The 26,106-nt window shown below is 36.2% G+C and overlaps 1 protein-coding gene across 1 annotated transcript; it reads right to left on the bottom strand.

The window, feature by feature from the left end:
* Nucleotides 1-24,378: 24,378 nt before the first annotated feature.
* On the bottom strand, nt 24,379-25,212 carry LOC149166259 (uncharacterized). The gene has a single exon (XM_089431316.1). The coding sequence runs from the start codon at nt 25,043-25,045 to the stop codon at nt 24,686-24,688; it is 360 nt and encodes a 119-aa protein (XP_089287442.1). The 5' UTR covers nt 25,046-25,212; the 3' UTR covers nt 24,379-24,685.
* Nucleotides 25,213-26,106: the final 894 nt, after the last annotated feature.

The raw sequence follows: 26,106 nt of genomic DNA, 5'->3' as shown, positions 1-26,106 counted from the left end.
TCATTAATTGATGCAGTTGCTGATTCCTCACAATCCGTTATGAATCGTGAAAGCATAACTATTGGGACCTTATTGCCTTCTTTCTTTTCCTTCTCATCTTGTACTTTTTCATTGTGTACCTATTTTCCTTTCCAAACCTTCCTATTCTCGTTGTCAAGCCTTTCATTCATGGTTGATTCCATCTTGTACCTGCAGGTATTCATAGAAGATTTTGTTTGGTGTCTATCTCGTGATCCTACAAATTTTCTTCTAGGGTTTTTCCGATAATAGTTGTACCTATCTAGAACTTCACAATCCATAGCCTTATGTCCAAAATTGTTACATTTGTACATCTTCTCTCAAATGATCAAATTTGTTGATATTATGCTGAGTTCTGGAATATCCATTTCTGAAGGATCTCCTAGAATTATATTCATTCCAAACATACACGCAACATTCTACAACTCTATGTCCAAAACTTCCACATGAATAATAATGACCATAAAATATAGGTTGGTACCTTGGAGGAAATCTTCTTCAAGGAATTGTCTTCCAAGGTTCTTCCTGCGAGTCTTGATCTCTTGATTTAGCTGAGAGATCTTTTGGCTTGGTAGATCTATCTGCTTGGTATGATCACTGGTTGCTGATGAATTCGTCTAAAGTCTTTGAACGTTTTGCGTAGTTTTGAATTTATTTTCCATTTTTTACTTCCTTTCGTAGTGCAACTATTTCAACTTCCAATGCTTCTCTTTCCTTGTTGTTTTCCTTTAATTCTTTCTTGAGAGATTCTTCAATTTGCTTGTATTCTTCAACCTTGATTTTAAGGTTGAGGAAATGTTCTCTTTTTGTCTTCAATTCATCTTCACGAGTGTTGACATGCTTCTTCTCGACTTTGAGCTCTTTGATAACCCTAATCACTTTGTTTTGAAATTCAACCTTAGTCATTTCTTCTTCTTCGTCTCCTTCTTCGTCAGGTGCCTCTTGCTTATTGTGCTTGGCCATAAACAATACCCTTTCGTTGAATTCTTCTTCATTATCACTGTCTTCTTCGAATGAGGAACTATCTTCTTTGATGAAGAAACTTTTCTTAAACCATTTCTTCTTTCCTTGCTTGTTTAACTTCATAGGACCTTTATTTCCATTCGTAACAACCTCATTTTTTTGAGGACATTTGGCTACAAAATTCCCAACCTAACCACAATCAAAACATATTAATGGAAGTTTACCTTTGAATTTTCCCATACCTGTTCTCATTTTCCGCGTGAAGTAGATGAATTCTTTATCTGAGAGTTCTTCTTCCTCTTCTTCCTTTTCTTCATCCTTACAACTGCAAGTTTTTACTTTCTAAGTCTGCTTGTCCTTAATATTCTTCTTGGATGTGGAAAATGTTGTTTCTAAGTGAGATGTGTCATCCTCTTCTTCAATCCTCATTTCATAGGCCATGAGAATTCAATGCAATTCATCTAAACTGAGATTGGTCAGATTCGATCTATCTTCCAAGATAGATACCTTACGGTTAAATCTTGCTGGCAAGGTTTTGATGATCTTTCGAACAACAATTTTCATTTAAACTAGTTCTCCCAAACCTTCCAATGTATTTATTGTTTCATCAACATGCTGAAAGTATGCAACAATATCTTCATCTTCCCTCATTTTGAGTTACTCAAATTTTGCGCTGAAAATTTGAAGCTTTGCTTCTTTCACCTTTGAGTCACTTGCATATATATTTTCAAGCTTGCCCCATACTTCTTTATTAGTTTTGTAACTCAATACCTTAAGATAAACAGATTTGATAAGCCCACTGATAATAAGATCTTTATCCTTTGCATCATATACCGTATTTTTCTTACCATGTTCATCTTGGGTCGGTGTGAAGTCTTTTTCAACGATTTCCCATACTTCGTATTCTTGCGCTGGCAAATGAACCTGCATTCTTCCACTCCAAAGTGAATAGTTATTTCCATTGAAAAAAGAAACTCTATTCTTAGGATACTCCATGATCTCCTTCCAGTTGTTAGACTATTATTGAAGGAACCAAGCTTTGATACCAATTGTTGGAAATACTGAGAGGGGGGGTGAATCAGTATTCCTTATAAATTATCACTTTTAAATCTTTTCAGAGCATTAGTTCATCTTCAATTATTATTAATGTTTATGCAGTAATAAAAGTCAATAAAAGAACACAGTAGACACAATAATAATAGGTTGAAAACCCCCTCCAGGTCAAAAACCATCGAACAATTTTCTAATAAATTCTTTAATCTTCAGCCCCAACTGAAATGAAAGCAACAACTTCCTAGAATTCTAGAAAAGCATTCTTTTCTAGCTCCTAGTGGAAGGACGCCCCAATGCCTTGGTTTCTTCGGTAATTAACTAAATGGATGCCCCAACACCCTAGTGAGCCACAACTTTCCCTAGCATCGCCCTACCACCCTGAAGTGTTCACGGGCTCCAACTTGTAGGCGACTTCATGCACTAGCCTAGCACATTCCTACCACCCTATAATGACTGAAATGAGACAAGAGTGTGGATTCTCATATCAAGGACAATGGTACACGATACAATATCATTTACAATGATTTTGAGCGAACACCCTATCACACTATGACCTGCAACCCAACCATGACATCATCCCAACAAAGACTCCTATACCTCCCAATAATTCTTTTTTTACTCTACGCAGATTGACTCTTTTACAATAATGACTCTTCCAATGATGACACTTTACAAGTGACTCTTTTACAACTTTACAATGATGAGTCTTGGCCTTGAAACTTCTTCACAATATACATATGGTTGTCATGTCTTCAAAGAATGTCTCACTGCAATGCTTCGTCTGATTTGATACTTCTACTCTTGAATTCTTGCTTAGAGTTGTACATGAATATTCTTCTACCTACATGCAAATTTTTCCTGACGAAACCAATCCCAAAACAAAACAAAATACCGTTCAACTTACCTTTGCCTGCAAAACACATGTAAGTGCATAGTAATGAATAAATACAAATTAAATTTACAATGCGTGCCTGAAGCTCTCTTGTCACTTTTGTTGTTGACTTTTTGCAGCAATAGACAAAGACTCCCACTCTTGATATAGACTTGGACTCTATGCAAGAATATATCCAAAACTGACCTAAAGATATATACAATAGAAACTAATGAAAAACCATGGACTCGTGATGAACCAAGTTCTAAGTACAACAACGCAAACCATTCTATCAACTATGAAAAGATAAGTAGCATGAACTTACAACATCATATAGATTTAGTAGACTTGGTGTAGAATCAAATGTGTAGTATCAAGAATAGGACATTCGAAATGTGGTATCAAAACTAACTGTGACATATAGAGACATAAAGATATAACCGAGACCCTATATATACTTACATTGTCCTGCAAAAACACATGTCAGATATGATACTCATATTTTAAATGTAAACACTAATCATACATACCTTGCTATAAGAGACTTACCCTTGCCTGTTGATGTGTGGTCCTTACTGCAGTGATCCTTGAATGCATGCTTTTTCTGGGCCTTCTAGGAGCTCAATATTGAATCTATTTTATTTGTGTAATTTCGGATCTCCAGGGTCTGCAATTTCGTCGTGTGGTAGTCCTCTGAGTCCTCTTTCCAATCCCATAGGTATGATCAAGATTTTATTCTTCAAGAAAGAGTTATGCCCAATTTCCCACGATGACCTAATTATAGACTAGTTCTGTAGAGCGAAATTATACGAATTTTCATGTATCACTGTTGCGAACTTCAGACCTAAAAATGCTACTCAATAAATTACAGTCCATCCTATTTCTGTGACTATTTATGAAATTTGAATCCAATGCTTAGAGAGAAAGTTATTATGATTTTCCCAACGTCACGTGTTTGACATGGAATTTGGGAGCCTACAAAAATCCTAACTTCCTCAGATCATATCTCCTAAAATATAGCGAACCAAGATATTAAATTTGGTCAAGAGGTTCATCAAGTGTTCAACTCAAATGGGTTTTAATTTCGGCTTCTGAAGCTTTAAAGAAAAAACGTTATAGTGACAATTCCACGATGACCTATTTGAAGCCACAAAATCCCTAGTAGAGGAGGATATGAGGGTCATTATTTATATGAATGCCTTGAGTTGAGAGGGTCCTCAACAAGTGAACGTTGGATGGATTTTAGGAGAAATTGGTTTTTTAGTAATTATGACTATTCAATGACCACAACCAATTATGAGTGTCATGCCACAACCCCAATAGGTTTTAGCCCACTAATTGTGGTCACTAACTTCAAACATGAATATCTCTCAAATCGTGAAGAATTACTTGGTGTGCCATATATCAACGAGTAGACTCCATCTAGAATATACTTGACTCAGAATAGAGTAAGTTGTTAAGTCAAAATTCCCATGCAATATTGGGTTAGACCCTGGTGTTGCTTGGGTTGACATCAATGACAACCACTGATCAACAAATCTAGTTATCAACCAACCATTCAAATACAAATCAAACCTTAATCTTCATAACTAGCCTAATATTCAATACAACAAAGTTAAATCTTACAAGGAGAGCCCTCTTTGAAGCTGGCAGGGCTAGATCCCAGCTTACAAAGTAGGTTTGTGGTTACCTTTGCGATTTTCTTCTGCAACCTCAGAAAACTATAGAGTGATAACATTTTGGCAACAATATTGGGGAACTAAAAAATAATCCTTCATTTCATTTTCATAAGGTTAATTTCCTAGTTTATACATCATTATTTCAAGAAGTCTAATGATTAAAATATTGGAAATAAAGGATTAGAGGTTTTTTTTCATTTTTAAAGATCTGGCTCCAAAAAGAATTCATACCCGAGCCAATCCTGATCCAGAACCACCTAAAATTTTAGAAAATCCTGAAAGGATACTAAGAAAAATAAGTTTAGCTGAAAGCCAAGGAAGCAATAGCCCCCTTTCTAGGGTAAATTCCCTTCCTAAAAACCTCGACACCATACAAGATATTCAGTTCGACTTACCTTTTGAACACAATCTTTTTAGGACCAAGTCTGAAACTTTTGTTGATCAGACAATGGTTGATGAATCCATTCTTCAGCCTTACAAACCAATAAGACCATCTGTTGAACCTGATTTGGATCAGCAAGCCCTCCAGAACTTCGACAAATTGCAGGATCTTGTGTCAGCACTTGATCAGGTTGTACATCAAGCTTACATTCAACAATTTGTTGAAATTTCTGCTCTTACTATTGCAACATTAGCTTCCTCTTCCCAATCAGTTCATCTAACATCAATCGACCCTACCTCTTTTGTAATTTCTACTACTCATCTAGTAGTATCACAAATAGTAACCCAACCTATTCCAACAAATCCTACATCTACACCTCCTATAAGACTCTTGGTTTTACCTGCCCAGTTGCATGATATGACCAAAGACTATCTGATCAGTATTCCCCAATTTGATAGCACTAGTGTTGTTAATGCACAACAACACATAGATAAAATGAATTAATTTTTTTATCTTCATGAAGTAGATGAGAATGATGTAAAACTGAGGCTGTTTGCTGAGATATTAGGTGGAGAGGTGAGAAAATGGTTCAAAAACTTAGCAGTAGGTAGTATAGTTGACCTTGTTGTATTTCACCAATCTTTCCTAAATAGGTGGGAAACCAAAAAGAGTCCTCTACAAATCCTTAATGAATACAAAAACCTTAAGAGAGGACCTAATGAAACTGTAGAAGAGTACTATGACATGTTTAATAAGGTTTACAATGCAATCCCAGTTGCTGTTAAACGTCCCTCGAGCTTGGTCCTAATACATTTCCCAGAATGATTCAATGTTGATATGGCTTATCAACTGAGAGAATGAGATCTCGCAACCTTAGAGGAAATTCAAGAAAATTCCCTCAAATTTGAGGCTAATTTATTAGCCAAAAAATCTAAATTAAAATCCCAAAAAAGAGTAACAATAAAATAGGAACCTTTATCTTCTTCTTCCATTGATTATAAAATAGATAGCCTACTGAGAACAGTGGAGAAAATGATGGATATAATCAGTATAACTGATAGGGCTCCTCCGAGAGAAAATCAAATTGGGAAAATAAGGAATCCAAACTTTAGAAGAAATCAACCCCAGATCAAACAAAGGGACCCAAAAGGTCCAGACTAGCAGGTAAGACCTCCTTTCCAAGAAAATTATACATATGAGGAGGCTAAGGTAGCTGATGATATAGAGGACACTCAAATAAATTTAATGGGAGTAAATGATAATGACTCTATTTTTCTTACTCAGGAAGAACAAGACCTTTTCCTGTTATCCCAGGATGAAATAGAACCTGAAGAATCAGAAGATTATAAGAAAGGTTTTGAGAATGCCATTATGGAAGTCCATAAGAAATACAATCTGAGGAGTAGGAAAACTCCTGATACTCCAACCAAAAAGTTAGTTGAAACACCTGCCAAGAAGAACGTTGAGATTCTTGCTAGAAAGAATCCTGATGTTCCAATCTAGAAAAAACCTGATACTGCATCCAAATCAATTCAAACTAATGACCCCTCTACCAGCCAACAAAGAGACATATCCCAAAAGGATTTGGTTGATAAACAAGAGGTTGCCAATTTAAATAAAGCTCAGACATCATTTAATATAGAAAATGAATTGGTGAAACTCAAAATACCCATTCCTTTGACAAAATTAATGAATAAAACTGCCTATAGATCATAGGTAATGAAATCTTTGAGCATAGGAGAGAACACTGATACAGTCAATGTATTAGATGATCAACCTGAAATACTATTTGGCCCTGAAGTCGATGGTAAAATTTAAGAGGGAGATGTACCTCCCTTTTATGTTATTTTGACTATTCATGATAAAATCTTACAAAATGCTATGCTTGACTCAGGGGCCTCCCACAATCTTATGCCTAAGGTAATCATGGAGAAATTGGGATTAGATATAACCAGAAGGTATAAAGATTTGTATTCATTTGATTCTAGTCAAGTAAAGTGCCTTGGACTTATAAAGGATTTATGTGTCAACTTAGTCCAAATACCAACCAAAAGTGTGCTAATGGACATAGTTGTTGCTGATATACCTCCCAAATATGGCATGCTGCTTTCCCGTTCATGGGGAGCCAAACTCCAGGGAACCTTACAGATGGATATGACCTATGCTACCATCTTGGTATTTGGTCAGAATAGGAGACTTTATAAGGAGAAACTCATGAAATTCATGGTCACAACTCAGGAGAGACCTAATAATTATCCCTTATACTTTGTCCATTCAGATCTTGACTCATTTATTTTGTATAATGATGGAAATGCACAAGAACAAGTTCCTAATCAAAACACTACGTTTTTCCACACTAAGGAATGCCAAACATTAATCAGTGAACATGATAAATCAGACAAAGTTTTATGGAATTTGAGTTTTGATGGATCTATTAGTAAAGAAGGGGCAGGTGCTGGTATATGGGTTTCCAATTCTTACACTCATCATTCAGAGGGTCATTCCTATAAATTGAATTTCCAGTGTTCTAATAATGTAGCAGAGTACGAAGCCTTAATCTTAGGGTTACAAATTTTAAAGAAGTTGGGTGCTAAACGTATTTCCATTCATGGAGATTCTGAGTTGGTAATAAAACAAATCAAAGGAGAATATTCTACAAAACATCCAAGGATGAGAGCATATAGGAATGTTGTGTTGGATTTTCTGGATTCTTTCACTGAATATAGTTTGTTTGTGGTTTCAAGAGATCAAAACATTCTGCCTGATGGTCTTGCTACTTCAGCAAGTACTTGTAAATTACCATTTCATCCTACTTTCCAATATATTGTTGAAGTGAAAAATAGACCTACTATACCTGATAACATTAGATACTGGCAGGTTTTTGGAAATGATGCCCAGATTGAGAATTTTTTGCAGTCCAAAGAGGAATTTGAAGATGCTAATATAGATATAGAACTTGATGTAGAAGATATTGTACATAGTAGTGTGAATAAATTAGAATTGAATGAAATAGATGAAGAGAAACAAGAAACATAAATGTTACAGCTCAAAGATAATGTCTTACCTAGAGGGCTAGTTCCATTAGAAGATTTGTTTGATTTCAATGATGTAGCTAAGAAGCCCAAAATTGAACCCACTGGAGCTGGTATTGAGGAACACAATATTGGGACTGAACAAGAGCCCAAAATGATCAAACTGTCCAAATCCTTACCCCCAGCTGAGAAGCTAAAATACATTGAATTGTTCAAAGAATTTGTTGATGTTTTCGCCTGGAGTTATGAGGATTTAAAATCCTATGACACAAGCATTATACAACATAAGATTCCCTTAAAATAAGATCATAAACCTTTTAAACATAAATTAAGGAGAATCAACCCAAAGCTTATGCCTCTTATCGAAAAGGAAGTAAAAATAATGTATGATGCAAAGATCATAGTGCCCTTGAGATATTCCAAATGGGTATCCAATTTGGTTCCCACTCGAAAAAAGACTGGTGAGATCAGGCTCTGTATTGATTTCTGGAATCTGAATAAAGCCTCTTTAAAAGACAATTACCCTTTGCCTAAGATGGACCACATTTTGCAAAAGGTGGTTGGATCTTGCATAATTTCTTTGTTAGATGGATTTTCTGGTTATAACCAAGTCTTAGTACACCTAGATGATCAAGAGAAGACAATGTTTACTACACCCTAGGGCACTTTCATGTATGTGAAAATTCCTTTTGGTCTAATGAATGTTGGAGCTACTTTTCAGAGAGCAATGGATTTTACCTTTGCTGATGAAATGGGTCATTTCATAGTCATATACCTGGATGACATCACTGTTTTTTTGAAAACAGATGAGGAACACCTAAATCACCTCAGAAGAGTCTTTGAAAAATGTAGGAGATTTGGTATCTCCCTCAACCCCAAGAAAACAGTGTTTGGTTTGCAAGAAGGAAAACTGCTAGGACACATAATTTCAAAGGAAGGAATCAAAATAGATCCTAGCAGAATCGAAGCTATACTCAAAATTAATCCCCCTAGAAATGTAAAGGAAGTTCAATCTTTTATTGGACAGATAAATTTTCTGAGGAGATTCATTCCTAATTTAGCAGAACTTTTAAAGAATATAACCAACATGTTAAGGAAAGACACTGAGGTGAAATGGAACATGGAAGCTAGACAATCATTTAATAAGGTAAAACAGGCTTTAACTCAAGCTCCTATGTTAATTAGTCTAGATTTTACAAAGGATTTCCTAATTTTTTCATTTGCTTCTAAGCACACAATTGCTGCAGTTCTCTTGCAGAAAAATAATGAAGGCCATGAACAACCTATTGCTTTCTTTAGCAAAGCTTTGAGAGATGCAACATTGAAATATGACATCATGGAAAAACAAGATTTTTCCCTGGTAAAAGCCATAAAAGATTTTAGAGTGTATATTCTTCATTCACATATTATTGCTTTTGTTCCAAATGCAGTAGTAAAAGATATACTAACCCAAAACGATCCCGATGGGAAAAGGGGTAAGTGGATTGTTGTTATATTAGAATATGATATTGAAATCTGACCCACTAAACTCATCAAAGGTCAAGGGTTAGCAAAATTAATGGCAAAATCTAACTTACATGCTTTAGATATAAATTTTCTAGCAATATTCAATGAACTAGATGAGTTGGCGACTCCACAGGTAGCAAAAGCTTTTTCTACCTCTCCCTGGTATGCAGACATTATTTATGTTTTACATAATTTACAAGCTCTGCCTAGTTTAACTAAAACAAAAGCTAGATTTATTAAACTTAAAGTTGTCAAGTTTTGTATTTTGGATGAAAATTTGTATTGGAAAGATGTTGGTGGAGTTTTACTGAACTGTTTGTTGAAAAATGAAGTAGATAAATTCATGCAAGAGTTTCATGAAGGAGACTACGGTGGACACCTGTACTGGAAGACTACTGCCAATAAGATTATGAGGGTAGGTTTTTATTGGCCCACCTTATTTTCTGATGTCCAAAAGAAAGTTACTTCATGCCACAAATGCCAAATATTCGAAGGAAAAAAGAAACTATTGTATTTACCCTTAAGGCCTATATCTGCTGAAACTCATTTCCAACAATGGGGCCTTAAATTTATAGGAGAAATTCACCCTGTCTCTTCTGCCCAATGTAATTGGATTCTTACAGCCACTGATTACTTTACAAAATGGATAGAAGCCATACCGACTAGACAAGCCTCTGATGTAGTCATTATAAAATTCTTGGAGAACAATATCCTTGCAAGACTTGGATGCCCTAGGAAAATTATTACTGACAATGATGCAACTTTCAAGTCAAAGAGTGATCCAAAATGGATCTTAAACCCTATAAATCTCTAAGTCTTCAAATATTGGAAAACACTATCACATGGAAAAACACTAAGAATTGGTAAAAACAGAGCTAAGCGAAGGTTCAAATGGCGCTGCACAGGAGCCGTTAGATTGGGTCGATCAACGCTCTAGATCAAATCGGTGATATTGCATTGGTGGAGGTCAGCGGGGCATATCGACGCTAACCCTGAGTGAGTTGCAACTGCAATCCAGCGATATAATGTGGACTGTCGGATCGGTGCACAAATGAACGACGGAGACCATGTATATCGCATCGCAGATTTAAAAGGGAAGGACTTACCGCAGGCCAGAGACACATGCGATATTGCGATAGAATGGCGAACCTGAAGGGTTTATAAATATGGATTCATATCATTTGAGTTCCGTGGTAAATGGTATTTCGGGTGGACTTTAGGCAGTAAGTCGTATTGGAGAGGCTCTGCTCGATCCCATACACTGGTTGACACGTAGCACACCGCAGGAGAGAGAAAATCGCTTTTTCGGGCAGGTAATCTCTGTGCATGTAGGCCACCCGGAATGGATGTCAGCCATTAGATTGGGAGATCATGGATCAATGGTGGAGATCGAGTGGACTACTTGATGTTTCGTGTTGGATACGAACCATCAGATTGAAGGCAGATCAATGGTGAGCTTGCGACAACAATAAAAGGTGGACTTGAGAGGGTTATAGGGTAGACTTTATACCATTTGAAGTCCAGATTTAATGTTTTTGTTGGGATTTTCATTGGTTTTCAATGTATTTTCGTTAGTATCATATAAAGACCAAATATGTGTTATATCGAGGAATGGTGCGGAGGAAGACCGAATGGTTGGTTTCGCTGCGCCCGTCGATCCTTCCGTTTCTAAAAGAAACTATTCTTGTGCCTTAAGAATTTTTAACAAAACATGTCCACACCAAAAAGGGAGGTGAACAGACAGGGCCGAGAGGCTTAAAAACCACTCTATGGCAGACAAAAGAGGTAGAAGAGAGCAGAAGAGAAAGTAGAAGACAGAGAGCAAGAGGGAGCAGCTGTGTACTCTTGTAGACTTGAGGATTTCGAGGGAATCCTTGTGTTTTGTCACTATTGTGTTGAGACTCTATTCAAGCTCACACTTGTAATCATCTGCTCTTGAAGACATAATATAGAGGTCGACACTGAAAGCTTGGACCAGGAGACGTAGCCAGGAAGTCTGGTGAACACCTTAATTATTTACTGTGTTGATGTGTTGAATTGTTATGTTTTCCAATTGTTAAATGTCTGTATTATTCACAATATTTTTGATTCATTTCACTAAATAATATAGGAATTCCTGCACATGATTCTATAATACCTTAATATTGATGTAAGATCTCATTATTAGATCACGTGGTATCAGAGTATTTGGTTTTGGTTTTGTTAAGGTTAGACAAGCTTGTGCTGGATTTTGAATGCTAACTAGATTAAAACTCAGACTAGGAGAAGGAGAACTTGTTGAGACTAATCCAGAGATTGGAAGAGTCTATTCTCAGAGGAGAATGGTAGAAGAAACTCCATTGGGATCAGAATATGAATTTATAGAAAGTTTTAAGGCACTCCAAACCATGGTGGAAGAGATGTATCTGGAATTTAAGAAGGGTCAAGGTGAAAGCACTTCAACACCTAAACCAGACAAAGGAGCAAAGGAACCTTTTCTAGTTGCCCCTCCATAAGGCAAAGAGATAGGGGAAATGCCTCCTCCACCATCTCTTCCATCATCACCTTCATCATCCTCATCATCTTCTAGCTCTTCTAAGAAAAATAAGAAAACTTCCTTAATCAAATTAAATGTGAAGTTTGATTTGCCAATTTATGATGGAGAACTCAATGCAGAAAAGCTAGATAACTGGATAAGACAAATTGATGTATATTGCATGGTAAAGAATGTTGATTCAGAAAGGAAGAAGATTCAGCTGGCTAGCCTTCGACTTGGAGGAACTACACTAGTATGGTGGGAAGGCAAGACACAAGCTGATTTGCAAAAACATGGTAAAATAATTTCTACCTAGAATGAATTTGTTTCTACTATCAAAAAGAAATTCTATCCTTTATCTTACATGCAACAGGTAATGATGAGTTGGCAAACTCTTCGTCAGTTGAAGGGTCAAAGTGTACAGAGTTATACTCAGGAATTCAGAAAGAGAACTTTACCTCTAGGTATATCATTAGATTCACCTGAGACTTTATTGAAGTATATAGGTGGCCTTCATAGCTATTTAAAGCATACTATTCTCATGTTTAATCCCACTAGCTTAGATGATGTATCAGTTCAGGCAACACATCTAGAAGCTAGAGGTAAGAATCTAAACCCAGAGGTTGGGGGATCATCTAAATATTCTGTAAGCAAGAGTAAGGAAAATAAGAAACTGAAATGGAAGGATAGGAAAGCAAACACTATAAAGAAGGATAAACCTTCATGCACTCATTGGAAGAAAGAAGGACACGATGAGGCACACTGCTATTTTTTGCATCCAGAACTGAAACCTAAGAATTTCGGTGGAAAGAAGAAAAAGAATGTTGCAGCTATTCAGTAGGACTTGGGATCAAAATTAGGCGATGAAACAACAGTTATAGCCACAGGTATTAAATGTAAAGATTCTGAATCATCCACAAGTAATTTTGCACAATCTGTTGATAATGAAAATAATGAGAGGGAAAGAAATGAGCTTTTTCATATTAGAGTAATTTCCAAGCACAATAATATTGATACTTTGTTTGATAATGGATCACAAGTAAATTTGATTTCCGAAATAATTGTAAAGAAGTTGGGATTACAAACAAAACCTCATGAGAAGCCATATCCATTAGGTTGGGTGTGTGATAAAACAAAGCTACAAGTAACGAGACAATGTAAACTTAGGTTTGCTATTGGATCAACATTTGTAGATGAGGTTGAGTTAGATATAGTTCCATTGGATATATGTGGTATTGTTTTGGGAAGTCCATACTTGTATGATAGGAAAGCTATTTTCTATAGAGCTGAAAATAAGTATCAACTCACTAAAGATGGAATAGAATATATTGTAAGAGCTCATAAACTCAAAGGTAACTATTCTCTCATAAATTTAGGATAGATGAAAAGAATTGTGAATTCAAGTAAGCAATTTTTACTAATGGTTGTAAAGGCAAAGGATCCTGAAAAATCCAATGCATTTGAAGGCTGTGATTCTAAACAGAAAGCTGATTTAGTTAAATTTGTTTTAGAGTATGATGTTCTATTTCAAGAACCAAAAGGTCTACCACCCAAGCGAGAAATAGTACATGATATTTATTTGCAGCAAAATGCTCCATTACCTAACATTGGAATGTACAGGTTATCAGCTTTAGAGAATGCAGAGATAAAGAAGCAGGTACATGAGTTGCTCAATAAAGGGTTTATATGACCAAGCACATCACCATGTGGATCTCCAATTGTGCTGGTGAGAAAGAAAAATGGTTCGTGGAGAATGTGCATTGATTATAGAGCACTAAATAAAATAATGATCAAGAATCATTATCCTCTTTCTCGTATTAATGATTTATTAGATCAATTGAAAGAAGCAGTTTACTTTTCTAAGTTAGACTTGCGAAGTGGTTATCCTCAGGTCAGAGTTGCAGAACACGATGCATGGAAGACTGGTTTCAAGACAAAGCAAGGACTTTATGAATGGTTGTTTATGACTTTTGGCTTAACTAATGCTCCTGCTACATTTATGAGAGTTATGAATGATGTACTCAGACCATTTATTGATGACTTTGTAATTGTTTATTTAGATGACATTCTTGTTTTTAGTAAGACATGGGAAGACCATTTAAAGCATGTAAAGCAGACTTTAGATGTTTTAAAAAGAGAAAATCTCTATGTAAAACTGTCAAAATGTGAATTTGGCAGAACATATTTAACTTATTTGGGTTATATTGTAGGGGGTGGTGAATTGAAGATAGATCCCTCTAAGTTTGAAGTCATTGTGAACTGACCTAAACCCAAATCTGCTACAGAGGTTAGGAGTTTCCTAGGGGCAGCACAATACTAGAGAAAGTTTATTTCTAGCTCTTCATTGATTGCAGCTCCATTACATGCTTTAACAGGATTGAAAAAGGTGTTTCAATGGGGAGGCAAACAGTAGAAAGCCTTTGACACCTTAAAATAGAAAATCAGTACAACACCAGTACTAGCACTGCGAGATCTTCAACATCCATTTGAGATTGAGATAGATGGCAATGACTATGCCATGGGAGCAGTGTTGATGCAACATGGAAAACCCATATGCTATCATTTTGAGACATTTACTTCTACAGTAGTTAATTATCCCACATATGATAAAGAATTGTATGCATTAGTACAAAGTGTGAAAAAGTGGAAACATTACCTAATGGGTAAAGAAACAATCATACATACAGATCATCAACCACTTCAATATTTGCATTCACAAACTAAATTGCAACAATCAAGACATTATAGGTGGATTGGTTTTCTACAACAATTTCATCTTGTCATCAGATATAAGAAAGGAATACACAATAAGGTTGCAGACATATTATCAAGACCATTCATAAATGCATCTACTATACTTAAGCATAACTCAGTAATGCATGAAAGTTACATTGAACAATATGCTCAAGATGTAGATTTTAAAGATGTATATGCAACTTTAATTCATGGCAAGCAAGTAGAAGAATTGGATTGTTATGTAAAGGACCAACTCTTATATCATTTGGGAAAGTTATGCATTCCACAAACTGAAAGAGTTAACATAATTCAAGAAGCACATACTTCTCTCATATCAGGTCATTTTGGTGTAAGTAAAATAGTTGCACAATTGCAAAGATTCTGTTATTGGCCAAGAATGGATGAGACAGTTTCTAGATATATCAAAGGGTGTACTATGTGTGCTACAAGCAAGCCCAATAATAAGAAATTATGCTTGTACAATCCACTTCCAATTCCTTCTCGTCCTTGGGAAAGTGTTTCCATGGATTTTGTTGGGGAATTGCCAAAATCTAGGAAAGGTCATGATTATTTGTATGTTTTTGTGGATATTTTCAGTAAAATGTGTATTTTGATACCATGTAACAAGCAGGTTACAGCTGAACAAACAGCAAAGTTGTTCTTTCAGAATGTATGGGTTCATTTTGGGTTACCCACTTCTATTGTATCTAATCGAGATTCTCGATTTGTTGGGAAGTTTTGGTCAAATCTATGGGAGTTGATGGACACCAGGTTGAAGAAGAGCACAATATTTCATCCACAAATAGAAGTGGTCAACAGGACAGTGATCCAGTTGCTTAGAGGCTATTGTAGCAAGCATCCCAAGCTTTGGGATGAGCATTTGTGTTATGTGCAACATGCTTACAACCATGCCAAGCACTCTTCTACTTAGAGATCTCCTTTTGAGAATTGTTTTGGTTTTATACCAAAGTCTCCCTTGGATTTTGTCTTTGGAAAAGACATAGCAGTTTATGGACATAGTGATGTGGACAAAGCAACCAAATTCATTGAACAAATCCAGGAAATTCACCAGTCAGTATAGGAACAACTGGAAAGAAGTCAAGCCAAGTACAAGGCAAGACATGACAAGCATCAAGTTGAGCATAGTTTCCGAGTTGGTGATCAAGTTTGGCTGTACATCAACAAAGACAGAATGCAAGGTGAAGGTAAGAAGCTAAAACCAATAAGGTATGGACCTTTCAAGATACTTGATAAAATTGGTGAAAATGATTTTCGCCTTGATTTGCCAGCTTATATGTAGATCTATTCAGTCGTTAATGCAGAAAACTTGAGATTGTATGAACCTTCATTGATTGAAGATCTTGAAGATCAAAGTCAGTTGCCTTCTATTGGGGATTTTTTGCCTGAGTATCTCAATGAGTTACAGGAGGACAAAATTCTGGATAGGAAGGTAAGAACTATGCATCAAGGGGATGTTGAGTACCTGAGAGTGGGACTCAAAGGTTCAAATCCAAGTAAAGCGTGATGGATAGAAGTTAGATAAGTGAGGGAGCAGTATCCTCACTTGATCAATGCCTAAAACCAACTTTTGGTGGTCCAAAAGCTTTTCAGTGGGAAGGCGTGATCCAAAATGGATCTTAAACCCTCTAAACCTCTAAGTCTTCAAATATCGGAAAACACTATTGCATGGAAAAACACTAAGAATTGGCAGAAATAGAGCTAAGCGGAGGTTCAAATGGTGTTGCACAGGAGCCATCAGATCAGGTCGATCAACGGTCTAGATCAAATCGGCGATATCACTTCGGCGGAGATCAGCGGGCCATATTGGCGCTAACCCTGAGTGAGTTGCAACTATGATCCAACGATATAATGTGGACCATCGGATCAGTGCGCAGATCAACAGTGAAGACCACGTATATCGTATCGCAGATTTAAAAGGGAAGGACTTACCGCAGGTCAGAGACACATGTGATATTGTGATAGAATGGCGGACTTGAAAGGTTTATAAATACAGCTTCATATAATTTGAGTTCCATGGTAAACGATATTTCGGGCGGACTTCAGGTAGTAAGTGGTATTAGAGAGGCTCCGCCCAATCCTGTAAGGACCATATCCAGACTGTATTTTTTTATATTTTTTTTTTATATTTATATATATATATATATATATATATATTTTTTTTTTTTTACAGCAAATACAACCAGAAAAGAAACGCATTGAATTTCAAATTCATTTAACTCACACATTCCTGCCATTCATTCAGGAAACATATCATAACGTTTTCATACTTTTAACTAAGATCAATAGTAATGAAATACATATGTACCGTTCACTAGAGGCGAGACTCCACTTGCTCTGCTGTTGCTGGTACTCCCTTGTAGCTGGTCACCTCCGTGAGTGAATGATGACGCACTTGATCCGAATGCGAAGACCCACCGGTTAACCTCCCAGCCTACTCCTTGGGTACTCTTCTTCCCCGCGGACCCCCGAGCTGCAATGGGGTTGTACAATGGAGACAAGCACTAGCTAGTAGAGGAGAGCACACCTTGGCTCAAGAGTCCCCTCTCTAAATCCTCTACCTCACCAAACTCACTATAGCTTCGTAATCACTGCTCTGACAACATCTCATCCATCCAACAATAGGGTTCCCAAAAAGTCCCCTCTCCCATGGCTTGCCCCTTCTTTTATAGGAGTCCTCATAGGTGACACTTGTCATGTCATGCATAATTAATTATTTTTTATAATTTAATAGCTTGATTATTCACCCACCCATGTGTCATTCTCACATCAAGGGTCTCCCAAAATTATTTACTTAAATTTTTATTTAAAACTAATATTTTCCTCACCTCAACAAGATTCCTATTTCTTCTCCTAGTTGTCTCTTTATTGCCTCCTTTTATTCCTTAATTTGTGTTCATTACTTGAAGTCAATTAATGAGTTAAGATTTTATCCCCAATATACTCCCTAATTTAACTCAGGTTATCTCCTAGATGGATATTCTTATGTTGGTTGTTGACACATGGAGCTTCTCTACATTTCTCTAATTTAATTTATTATTCTCATTTTAATTCACCTTTCCCTTTTCTTAATTAGGTTTAAATTAGTTTAGGATTAATCTTTATCCTTACCATTATGTTTGTCTTTCCCCTTTTTCCTAATTAAACCACATAATCTTCCTAGTACTTACCATCATGGGAAGGATAGAACTTTTAAGGTACTCTATTTTAATTCTTCCATCATGGGAAGGATAGAACTTTTGGTTTAATTACATTGGTTTCTAATCATCATGGGAAGGATAGAACTTTTGGTTTAATTACATTGGTTTCTAATCATCATTTACCCTTGATGTAAATTTACTTACCATCATGGGAAGGATAGAACTTTTGGTTTAATTACATTGGTTTCTAATCATCATTTACCCTTGATGTAAATTTACCTAGTTTTCATTCCTTGCTTATATTTATTTATTATTATTTTTTTTTTTTAAAGATTCCAAGGGTGCCAAGTTTGGTTGTGCCCTTCAAGAACTTCCCTAGAAGTTCCAAGGGTGCCACACCTAATAGTTTATTTGTGATGTCAGGGGTGCCAGTTTGGTTGTGCCCTTTAAGAACTTCCCTAGAAGTTCCAAGGGTGCCACACCTAATAGTTTATTTGTGATGTCAGGGGTGCCAGTTTGGTTGTGCCCTTCAAGAACTTCCCTAGAAGTTCCAAGGGTGCCACACCTAATAGTTTATTTGTGATGCCAAGGGTGCCAAGTTGGTCGTGCCCTTCAAGAAATTCCCCTGAAGTTCCAATGGTGCCACACCACTTGCACTTCAAGCATCCAGTGATTACGAGGGGAAAGTATAGTGAAACGTCATAGACCACTATCATCTCTTATGTTGCCTGCTATAGTGAGACTAATGGTGTCGGGGATCAAGGAATCCGCCTTGATGTGCGCCCCCCGGTAAAGTCCTCATGAGCGACCCAACTTTGGAACCTGCCCTCATGGCATTGTGATCTTCAAGGCGAAGGTGTTTCAACCCTTCCAGCCCAAGTCACGGCGGGAGTGCTAGTGGGTGAGATCAGGGACTCTGTCCCACCCCTCCCATGTAGTTCCATCCACTTGTACAACCCCATCACCCATATGTGAGTCATTCGGTCAAGCAACTAATCTGTGCCTGCAACCATTAATATATCATCAGAATATAGTTAAACATATATGGCAGATTCCAAGATTGTCTTAGACTTTCAAAGATAAAGTAATATAAATTTTCCTCAAACCAGGTGTCATCGACATGTCATATGTGAGTGCCTCTGATGGTTTCCTGCCATACTCAATAATCATCAGTAACAAGGTTTCTCAATGTTAGTCAATTATCATAATAGCATCATTAACAATTCTTGGTCATTCACATCATTGTTCATTGTGAGTCTGAACTAAAGGAAGTAGGTAACATAGGGGACACATCCCTCATGGCTATCATCAATAATTATTAATGGAAACATACATATTCATTAAGCTATCAACATCGTAACTTCGTAGAAATATACCTATCCATAAAATTTATCCTCATTATGCTTTTAGTAGAGCGCATACATATTCTTTACTACCCTCGTCATAATTTCAAATAGAGACCAACATAACTATTTAATATTGCAATCATCAGAATACTGATAGATAAGATACATACCCATTCATGCTACCATAATATCAATGGGAAGCATTCATAACATCACAACCATGAATATCTCAATCGCTAATAATAGTGTCATGGGTCCAGATCCTCAATATGAGGTCCTCGAAGAATAGAGTGTCTAAGATAATGTCGTATTAGGGTCAGGAAACTAGAGTGGGCACTACATACACCCCCTCTTAACAATGGACTTCGTCCTGAAGCCCTTAGAACATAAAGGAGAAACGGCGACACAAATCTTAGGAACCCTTCCTGAAACTCTTGCCAACCTTCTGGTGGGAAGGTTAAAATTTACCCAAGGTATCTATAACACGAATTCCGTTATAACTGAAGGACTATATCTGGGGAACATCGCAACCCACTTTTTGTATAAATGTACAAAACATACATTATAGATATTATTAAAATTAATAGATAAAGGAAGCGTCATACATAAACTTTTCCAACAAAATCATCATAATCAAAATCACAACTTAATATCATATACCAAGTGGAAACTAGAGTGGGCACTACATTTATCATAAACTTTAAGTGATATATTTCTATAACTGATTTAACAAACAAGACATAATCTATAAGGAATATAGATATGTTTGGAAGGCAGAGAAAGAGGGAAGTAAACCACTAGGAAAATTATATATGTATTTTGCACAATTATGTTAAAATCCAAAATGTCCAAATAGAAATCGATATAATCAACGAGTACATAAGGATTGATATTTAGGTCTCTGTGTACCGTTCAAAAACAATATAGTGCTATTTTTCAAGATATAAATCAGATGATAAATACAAAATGAAACTGAGAGAAAGCAACCCTGGGAAATGAAAATGACATCAAAAAGAAATTATGAAAAATGGATAGAATTTCTAACCAACACTATTATGGATAATGGGTAGAATTTCAAACCAACACTATTATGCATAGATTCGGAAAATTTTAAATGCAAATAAAAAAAATGTTGATAAGACTTCATACTATCAATTGTATTTGCCAGAAGAAAGAGAAAATATAAAAAGACAATGTCATAGAAAGTGCAGCACTTGGATAAGGGTTTTATATAAAATGATTATTACAAGTTTTCATTTAAAGCCAGAATTAATAGAATTAGTGAAAATATACTGTCAAACCAGTGGAATTAAAGAGTCATTCTCTGCATTTGATAATGAAATTAGTTTTTGACTAACATATGACGCTTACACTGACTTCTGTATGCTGATTAGTTTCACTGGCAGCTTTGAGTTTAGCAGATGTGATGTGTCCTTTACTAGCTGTCCAATGTGTTTCCTAGTCTTATTCTTGCAAAACATAAGTTCATAACAAGGTTGCTTGAAAGGAAGCTAGTAATCGATTATGGTAGCTCTAGAACACATGAAAATTGTAACAACTATACAACAAATTTGAAAACTATACATGAGAATAACTAATTGAAGGTGAACATATAGTATTCCAAAGTTGAGTTTAACCCGAGACCAAGAGGTCTCCACTTTATTTACCTACTCCAGTGATATCCAAAATAACGAGAAACACACCCACAATTTCTCACCATAACTTATCTAAATAGCATAATAAAGCATATTCAGTTTGGTCTGTGAAAATAACTTATTACAAAAATGCCTAAGTAGCTGGCTTCCATGCTTGTTTACTCACAGGAAGTGCTCAGTAGATTTTAGAATAGATGAAAGGACCTCTGAAACAGTTTCAGAAACTTGTTTGTTGATGGTAGAATTATAGAAATATGGTTATAATAATTACCTTTTATTGTCATTTAAGTGAAAGGTAAACCGTGGAATCGAGCTTAAAGGTGGGCTTCCTAATGGTAAAACAGGACTTTAGTGAAGCTAAAAGAAACCAAGTTGTCCTCACAACCACGAGCTGTGCACATTAGGATGATAGAAGAAAACTTGGAAGTAATTGAGAAAGGACTGATAGTGACCATACCTGTGAGATTAAGGCAGGTAGGGATGAAAAACATAACTTGAGGAAATGTTTCAAAATGTTGGTTAAGCAAATCCCTCGTATAGACAAGGAAAAATAGATTTGGGCCGTGTGAGTAGAGACAACAGAACAAATTTTCTAACTTCATTAATAACGAATATGAATATGATTGTCAAATATTTGGCAGAAGGTAACCCGACCCAACCCATGCAATATATTGCATCAATATGACATTGCGGTAAATATTGCATCAATTTAGAGATAATGCAGTAACGCCTTTCGGACAATTGTCACTTTTCATATCTCTACAGGCTATTACATCAACCAACACATGCAGATGCCCTAAAACACGAATGGGATAGCTGAGTAAATAGATTTGGGAACTGGAAACAGAGAATAGAGGCAGGACCATAATCTATTAAAATCGAGGCAAAAGCTTGAGGAAGAATACATTAATTTAACCTTAGCAATGCCGATCCGATCTAATCTCCATATCTGTTAGGAGTTTGGCATCATTAGGGCAACATGCAAGCCAATGCATGCGAAAGCCTTTACATCAAAACACTCAACCAAACCAGTTTATTTAATATATTAATGGAAGTTAATCAGGAAACACCAAAAAAATGATATACACTGAATAAAAACTAATTGGCATATTGGTCATGTTCTTATCACTAAAGCTTTTCACACATTAGAGATTACCAAATTATTAGGTTAATTTTCATCGATACCCTAGGAGTGAAGATTTTCTTCGATACCCTAGATTTGCTAATAAGCCAGTAATATGTGAAGGGATTTGCTAATAAACCAACAAAATATGATCCTTTTCTCCACGCCCTAAGAATTAAGATTTACTAATAAACCAAAAATATGATACCTTCATACATATCCTAAAAATTATGATATACCATTTTTATGTACAAATATCTCACTTTAAGTCATGACAAATACAATCACCTCCCTCGAATTAATGACTGCCAGATCTACCAACTTCTTACCCTCATTGGGCCCTAAAGCACTGAACGTTTTTCTCCATTTGTCCAAAACAAATTTGCATAGATCTTGAGCATTGAGTCAAATCAAACACTTAACAAACAAGGCTAGACAGCGCTTTGTTGTAAATAACGAATTCATAATGTTCTCTCTTCTCAGAAAACGTGTTGAATGTCATGTGCTAGACCATGGAAGTAAAGCTATAACCTTGTCCTCCAAACCTATTGGAGTTCATCGACAAGAACATCCTAAAAAAATAAAACCATGAGAGCAAAAGCGAGAAGGATTTAAAGCAGAACAAAACCATTTTTAATATCTAAGGGTAAGATGAATGCAGCATATATTCAGATGCCCTCAAAATTCTGGAAGGCTCACCAATTCAAAAGCCACCTCAAGTTCACAAAGCACAATGTGCAAAGTTTATATGAAATTCTCGAGATCATCTAGGACAAATATACTGAAACAAATAATGAGGAATGAGAACTTTAACATAATATTAATGTTTAAGAGGCAAAATTAATTGTGTTTCATATGCTCTGACATCTTGATCCATGGACTGCTAGACGACAGTTGAATGTAAAGGTGTGTAATATCTCTTCTAATTGATCTAAATCCACAAAAATCTTCTCTTTCCATAATTCATGCATCCCCTCACAGAAAAGCATCTCTTCCAACCCAAAATAACTGCATATAGGCGCATTTGAAAAGTCATTCCCAACCTTTCAGTTGTCCATGTCCCATAAAGTTCATAGTGATACACTTTTCCAGCATGCAACAAATTTCCAAGCCAATCAATGTAATCAGGAAGAGGGAAGCCTCTAAAATTAGAGTCAGGACATGAAAACAAAACTGCAGCATTTTGGGACCCATGAGGAGTTAACAGAACATCTGCCTCTGCTACTAGCCTAACTTGCTGACAGACCTCGAGTGGTCCAGGTTCAATTACTTTTACTGCTAGATGCATTTCTTTTTCAAGCAACTCCTGCAATTCTTTAAAATTAGCTATATTTCTTGGAGAATTAGGCCGATTGCATATGATAACATCCAACAAAGGCCTTCTAGCATTCAACCAAGAGACTTGCTTCACATACTCTGGTTACTTTGAACTTGAAAGTTAAGTACTGAAAAATATACTGTAAAATAGCCTAAAGGTTTCAAGAGAAATTTTCTGAAATAATCTTTCTTTGGTCAATTTCCCCAAAGCATGTAAGCAGAATTTCTAAAATTTGCAGCCTGAAACCACAGTTGGATATTTTGGCTAATTAAATTAACTTTAAGAAAGTGGTCTTTCAGTAAACTGCACCTTCTTAGACATTAGCTTGTGGTCCAATGGCAAAGTAGTCAACTCACAGGATGCAGTCAGTCCACGGTAGCTAATGTTTTGGATTTTCATGCTTGCTTAATCTTTCAATTTCATGCTAGGCTCCCATCTGTATACTCTTTTCTCTATACAGTGTTACCTTTGGATTATATCTCGATATATACTAATGGCACCTCAAGGGTCACAGTGCTTCAATTAATGATATATCGAAACAAATTTCACCGAAGACTGCGCCTTCAACGTTATATTAAGCTCACTGGAAAATTAAACCAAAATAACTTCTTAAACTAATTTTTCCCAGCTTTAAAGTAGCTCAAAACTCCTAGTCCACTTTAACATTTTGAAGCTTATTCAGATTTTCAGTCATCTTAACAGAGATTATTTAATCTATTTTGGCAAATATATCGGCTAGGCAAGGCAAAATGACCCTGGTTCTCTAAGGCACGCTCCAAAAATAATCTGCAAATTTAACCCTGGTCAAATTATCTCGATTGGTTTTTCCCTGACCTAAAAAACCCAAAGAGAAATGGCACTGAGTACATCCGCGTTCATAACATACTGCAAATATTATTCCAATAGCTACAGCTAACCTGAGACAAGCTAAGATCAAAACAAAAACCTAAAAAGCGTGTGTTGAATATATGTCGAAATCCCTGCTGTATTTAGTGTATGTCAGTCCATAATTAGTGCAAGTGGTATTATAAATGCTACAGTTGCGTCAATTTTAACCCTTATTGAATGTGCAAATTGCCTTTGCTCTAGTTGGGAGAGAACAAAAGCAACCAAACATAATACAAAAACAAACTCTTATAGAGAACGCTGAAGGACATGAGAAGGAATATATGTTAAATACACCTGAGTAAATAAGAGACTAGGTTGGATTTTTAAAGTCTACAAATTGCCCTAACGAAAAGAAAGGGGCATAATATGACATAAACTCATTTAAAACCCTAAATTTTCATCGGAATCCAAGTTAAATATAAACAAAGGCAGTAAAATTACATCATTTACAATAGCGATCGGCCTTCTTCTTAATCCTCTCATCCAAGTTTTCTTTTGCAGACTTGGGATTGGCAGCAGCATACCCAAATTTTCTGGTCTCCACAGGGAAAAGCTCTTCGTAATTCTTGCGCGATGCTGCATCGATGGCATAACCCACGCTACCACCTTTAGCTGTATTAATGCTATTATTGTTACTGTTCTCTTTTTTTTCTACTTCTGGGTTTTCGTTCTGGGCTTCTTCGGTCGGCATTTTTGTCTTGTTCTTTTTGCTCTGTTTCTTCTTGGCGATGGTCTTGTCTGGGCCAAGTCCGCCCTTAAAGACGAGCTTGCCTCCCTTGACTCGCTCATAAGGGCTCGACATGGAAAAGAAAGAGCTTCTTTGGCTTCTTTCGCTCTGTTATGGACTTTGAAAACCCTAGTTTCTCTTGTCAGACATTTGTCGAACAAGCAAGCTTTTGGAATCACAACACCAGTAATACTCATGAACTCCAGGAGGCATTTGTTTCTGAACTCGTAGTTCAAAATGCCTTCTAAAATAGACATGCCGTCTTCTTCTAATCTAGACGCGCTGTCTTCAGTATCAATACCAAGAGACTGCAACGGCCGAACAACTTGATCCATGGAGATGCGATCCCCAGTCTCAAAACCCACAAGCAAGAACACATCCCCAGCCAGAGTGTCGATTCACAGAATGCAGGAGATGCCAAGAAATAGCCGACGGGAAGATGAACAATTTCGTGAAAAATTAAAATTATCATTGACAAATTGGGTGATTTTTTTCGCGTATTACATCATTAGAAAAGTCGTTGGCCTAAACTACTTTACTTAACAGAGTTAAACTGAATCACTGTCTATTTAGAGAATATAAATCGGATGACTGTTACAGTCAAATCTTGAACAACAGTATCGACAACTAATTGACCTAAAACCTTAAACTAAACTCTATATCGATATAAAGCTATCTAAAATCAAAAACAATTTAAGTGGAGTTTAGAAATACCAAGTGTAAGGACCAGATTCATGAAATTTAAACAGAGGTGTTTTAGATTTCCTCGGCGGATAGAATTTCAAAGGAAAAAAAAACAGGGCAACAGCTAAAATTGACGAATTTGTGAGCAGAGATTATTTAAAATTCCCCGCCAGACGAAATTGCAAGGGATAAACAAAGGAGGAGGTCGGAGTTCGTCACATTAGTTAGAGATTTTCATCATATTATTTAACAAAACTAGCCATACATGCATGGGCCCATAGGCCTCAAGGGTTCAACATAGCTCTGATACCAAGTGTAAGGACCATATCCAGATTGTATACATTTTATTTTTTTATTTTTTATTTTTATTTTTTTTATTTTTTTTTACAGCAAATACAACCAGAAAAGAAACGCATTGAATTTCAAATTCATTTAACTCACACATTCCTGCC

The sequence above is a fragment of the Pinus tabuliformis genome, chromosome 5_1, assembly GCF_031772625.1.
Source record: "Pinus tabuliformis cultivar Carrire ecotype Pingquan chromosome 5_1, CPIR1, whole genome shotgun sequence".
Lineage (NCBI taxonomy): Eukaryota > Viridiplantae > Streptophyta > Pinopsida > Pinales > Pinaceae > Pinus > Pinus tabuliformis.
This window is presented reverse-complemented; position numbering and strand designations above follow the sequence as displayed.

Excerpts from the sequence above, each read along its gene's own strand:
- LOC149166259 (XM_089431316.1), bottom strand. The coding sequence starts at position 25,045 with ATGTCGAGCCCTTATGAGCGAGTCAAGGGAGGCAAGCTCGTCTTTAAG.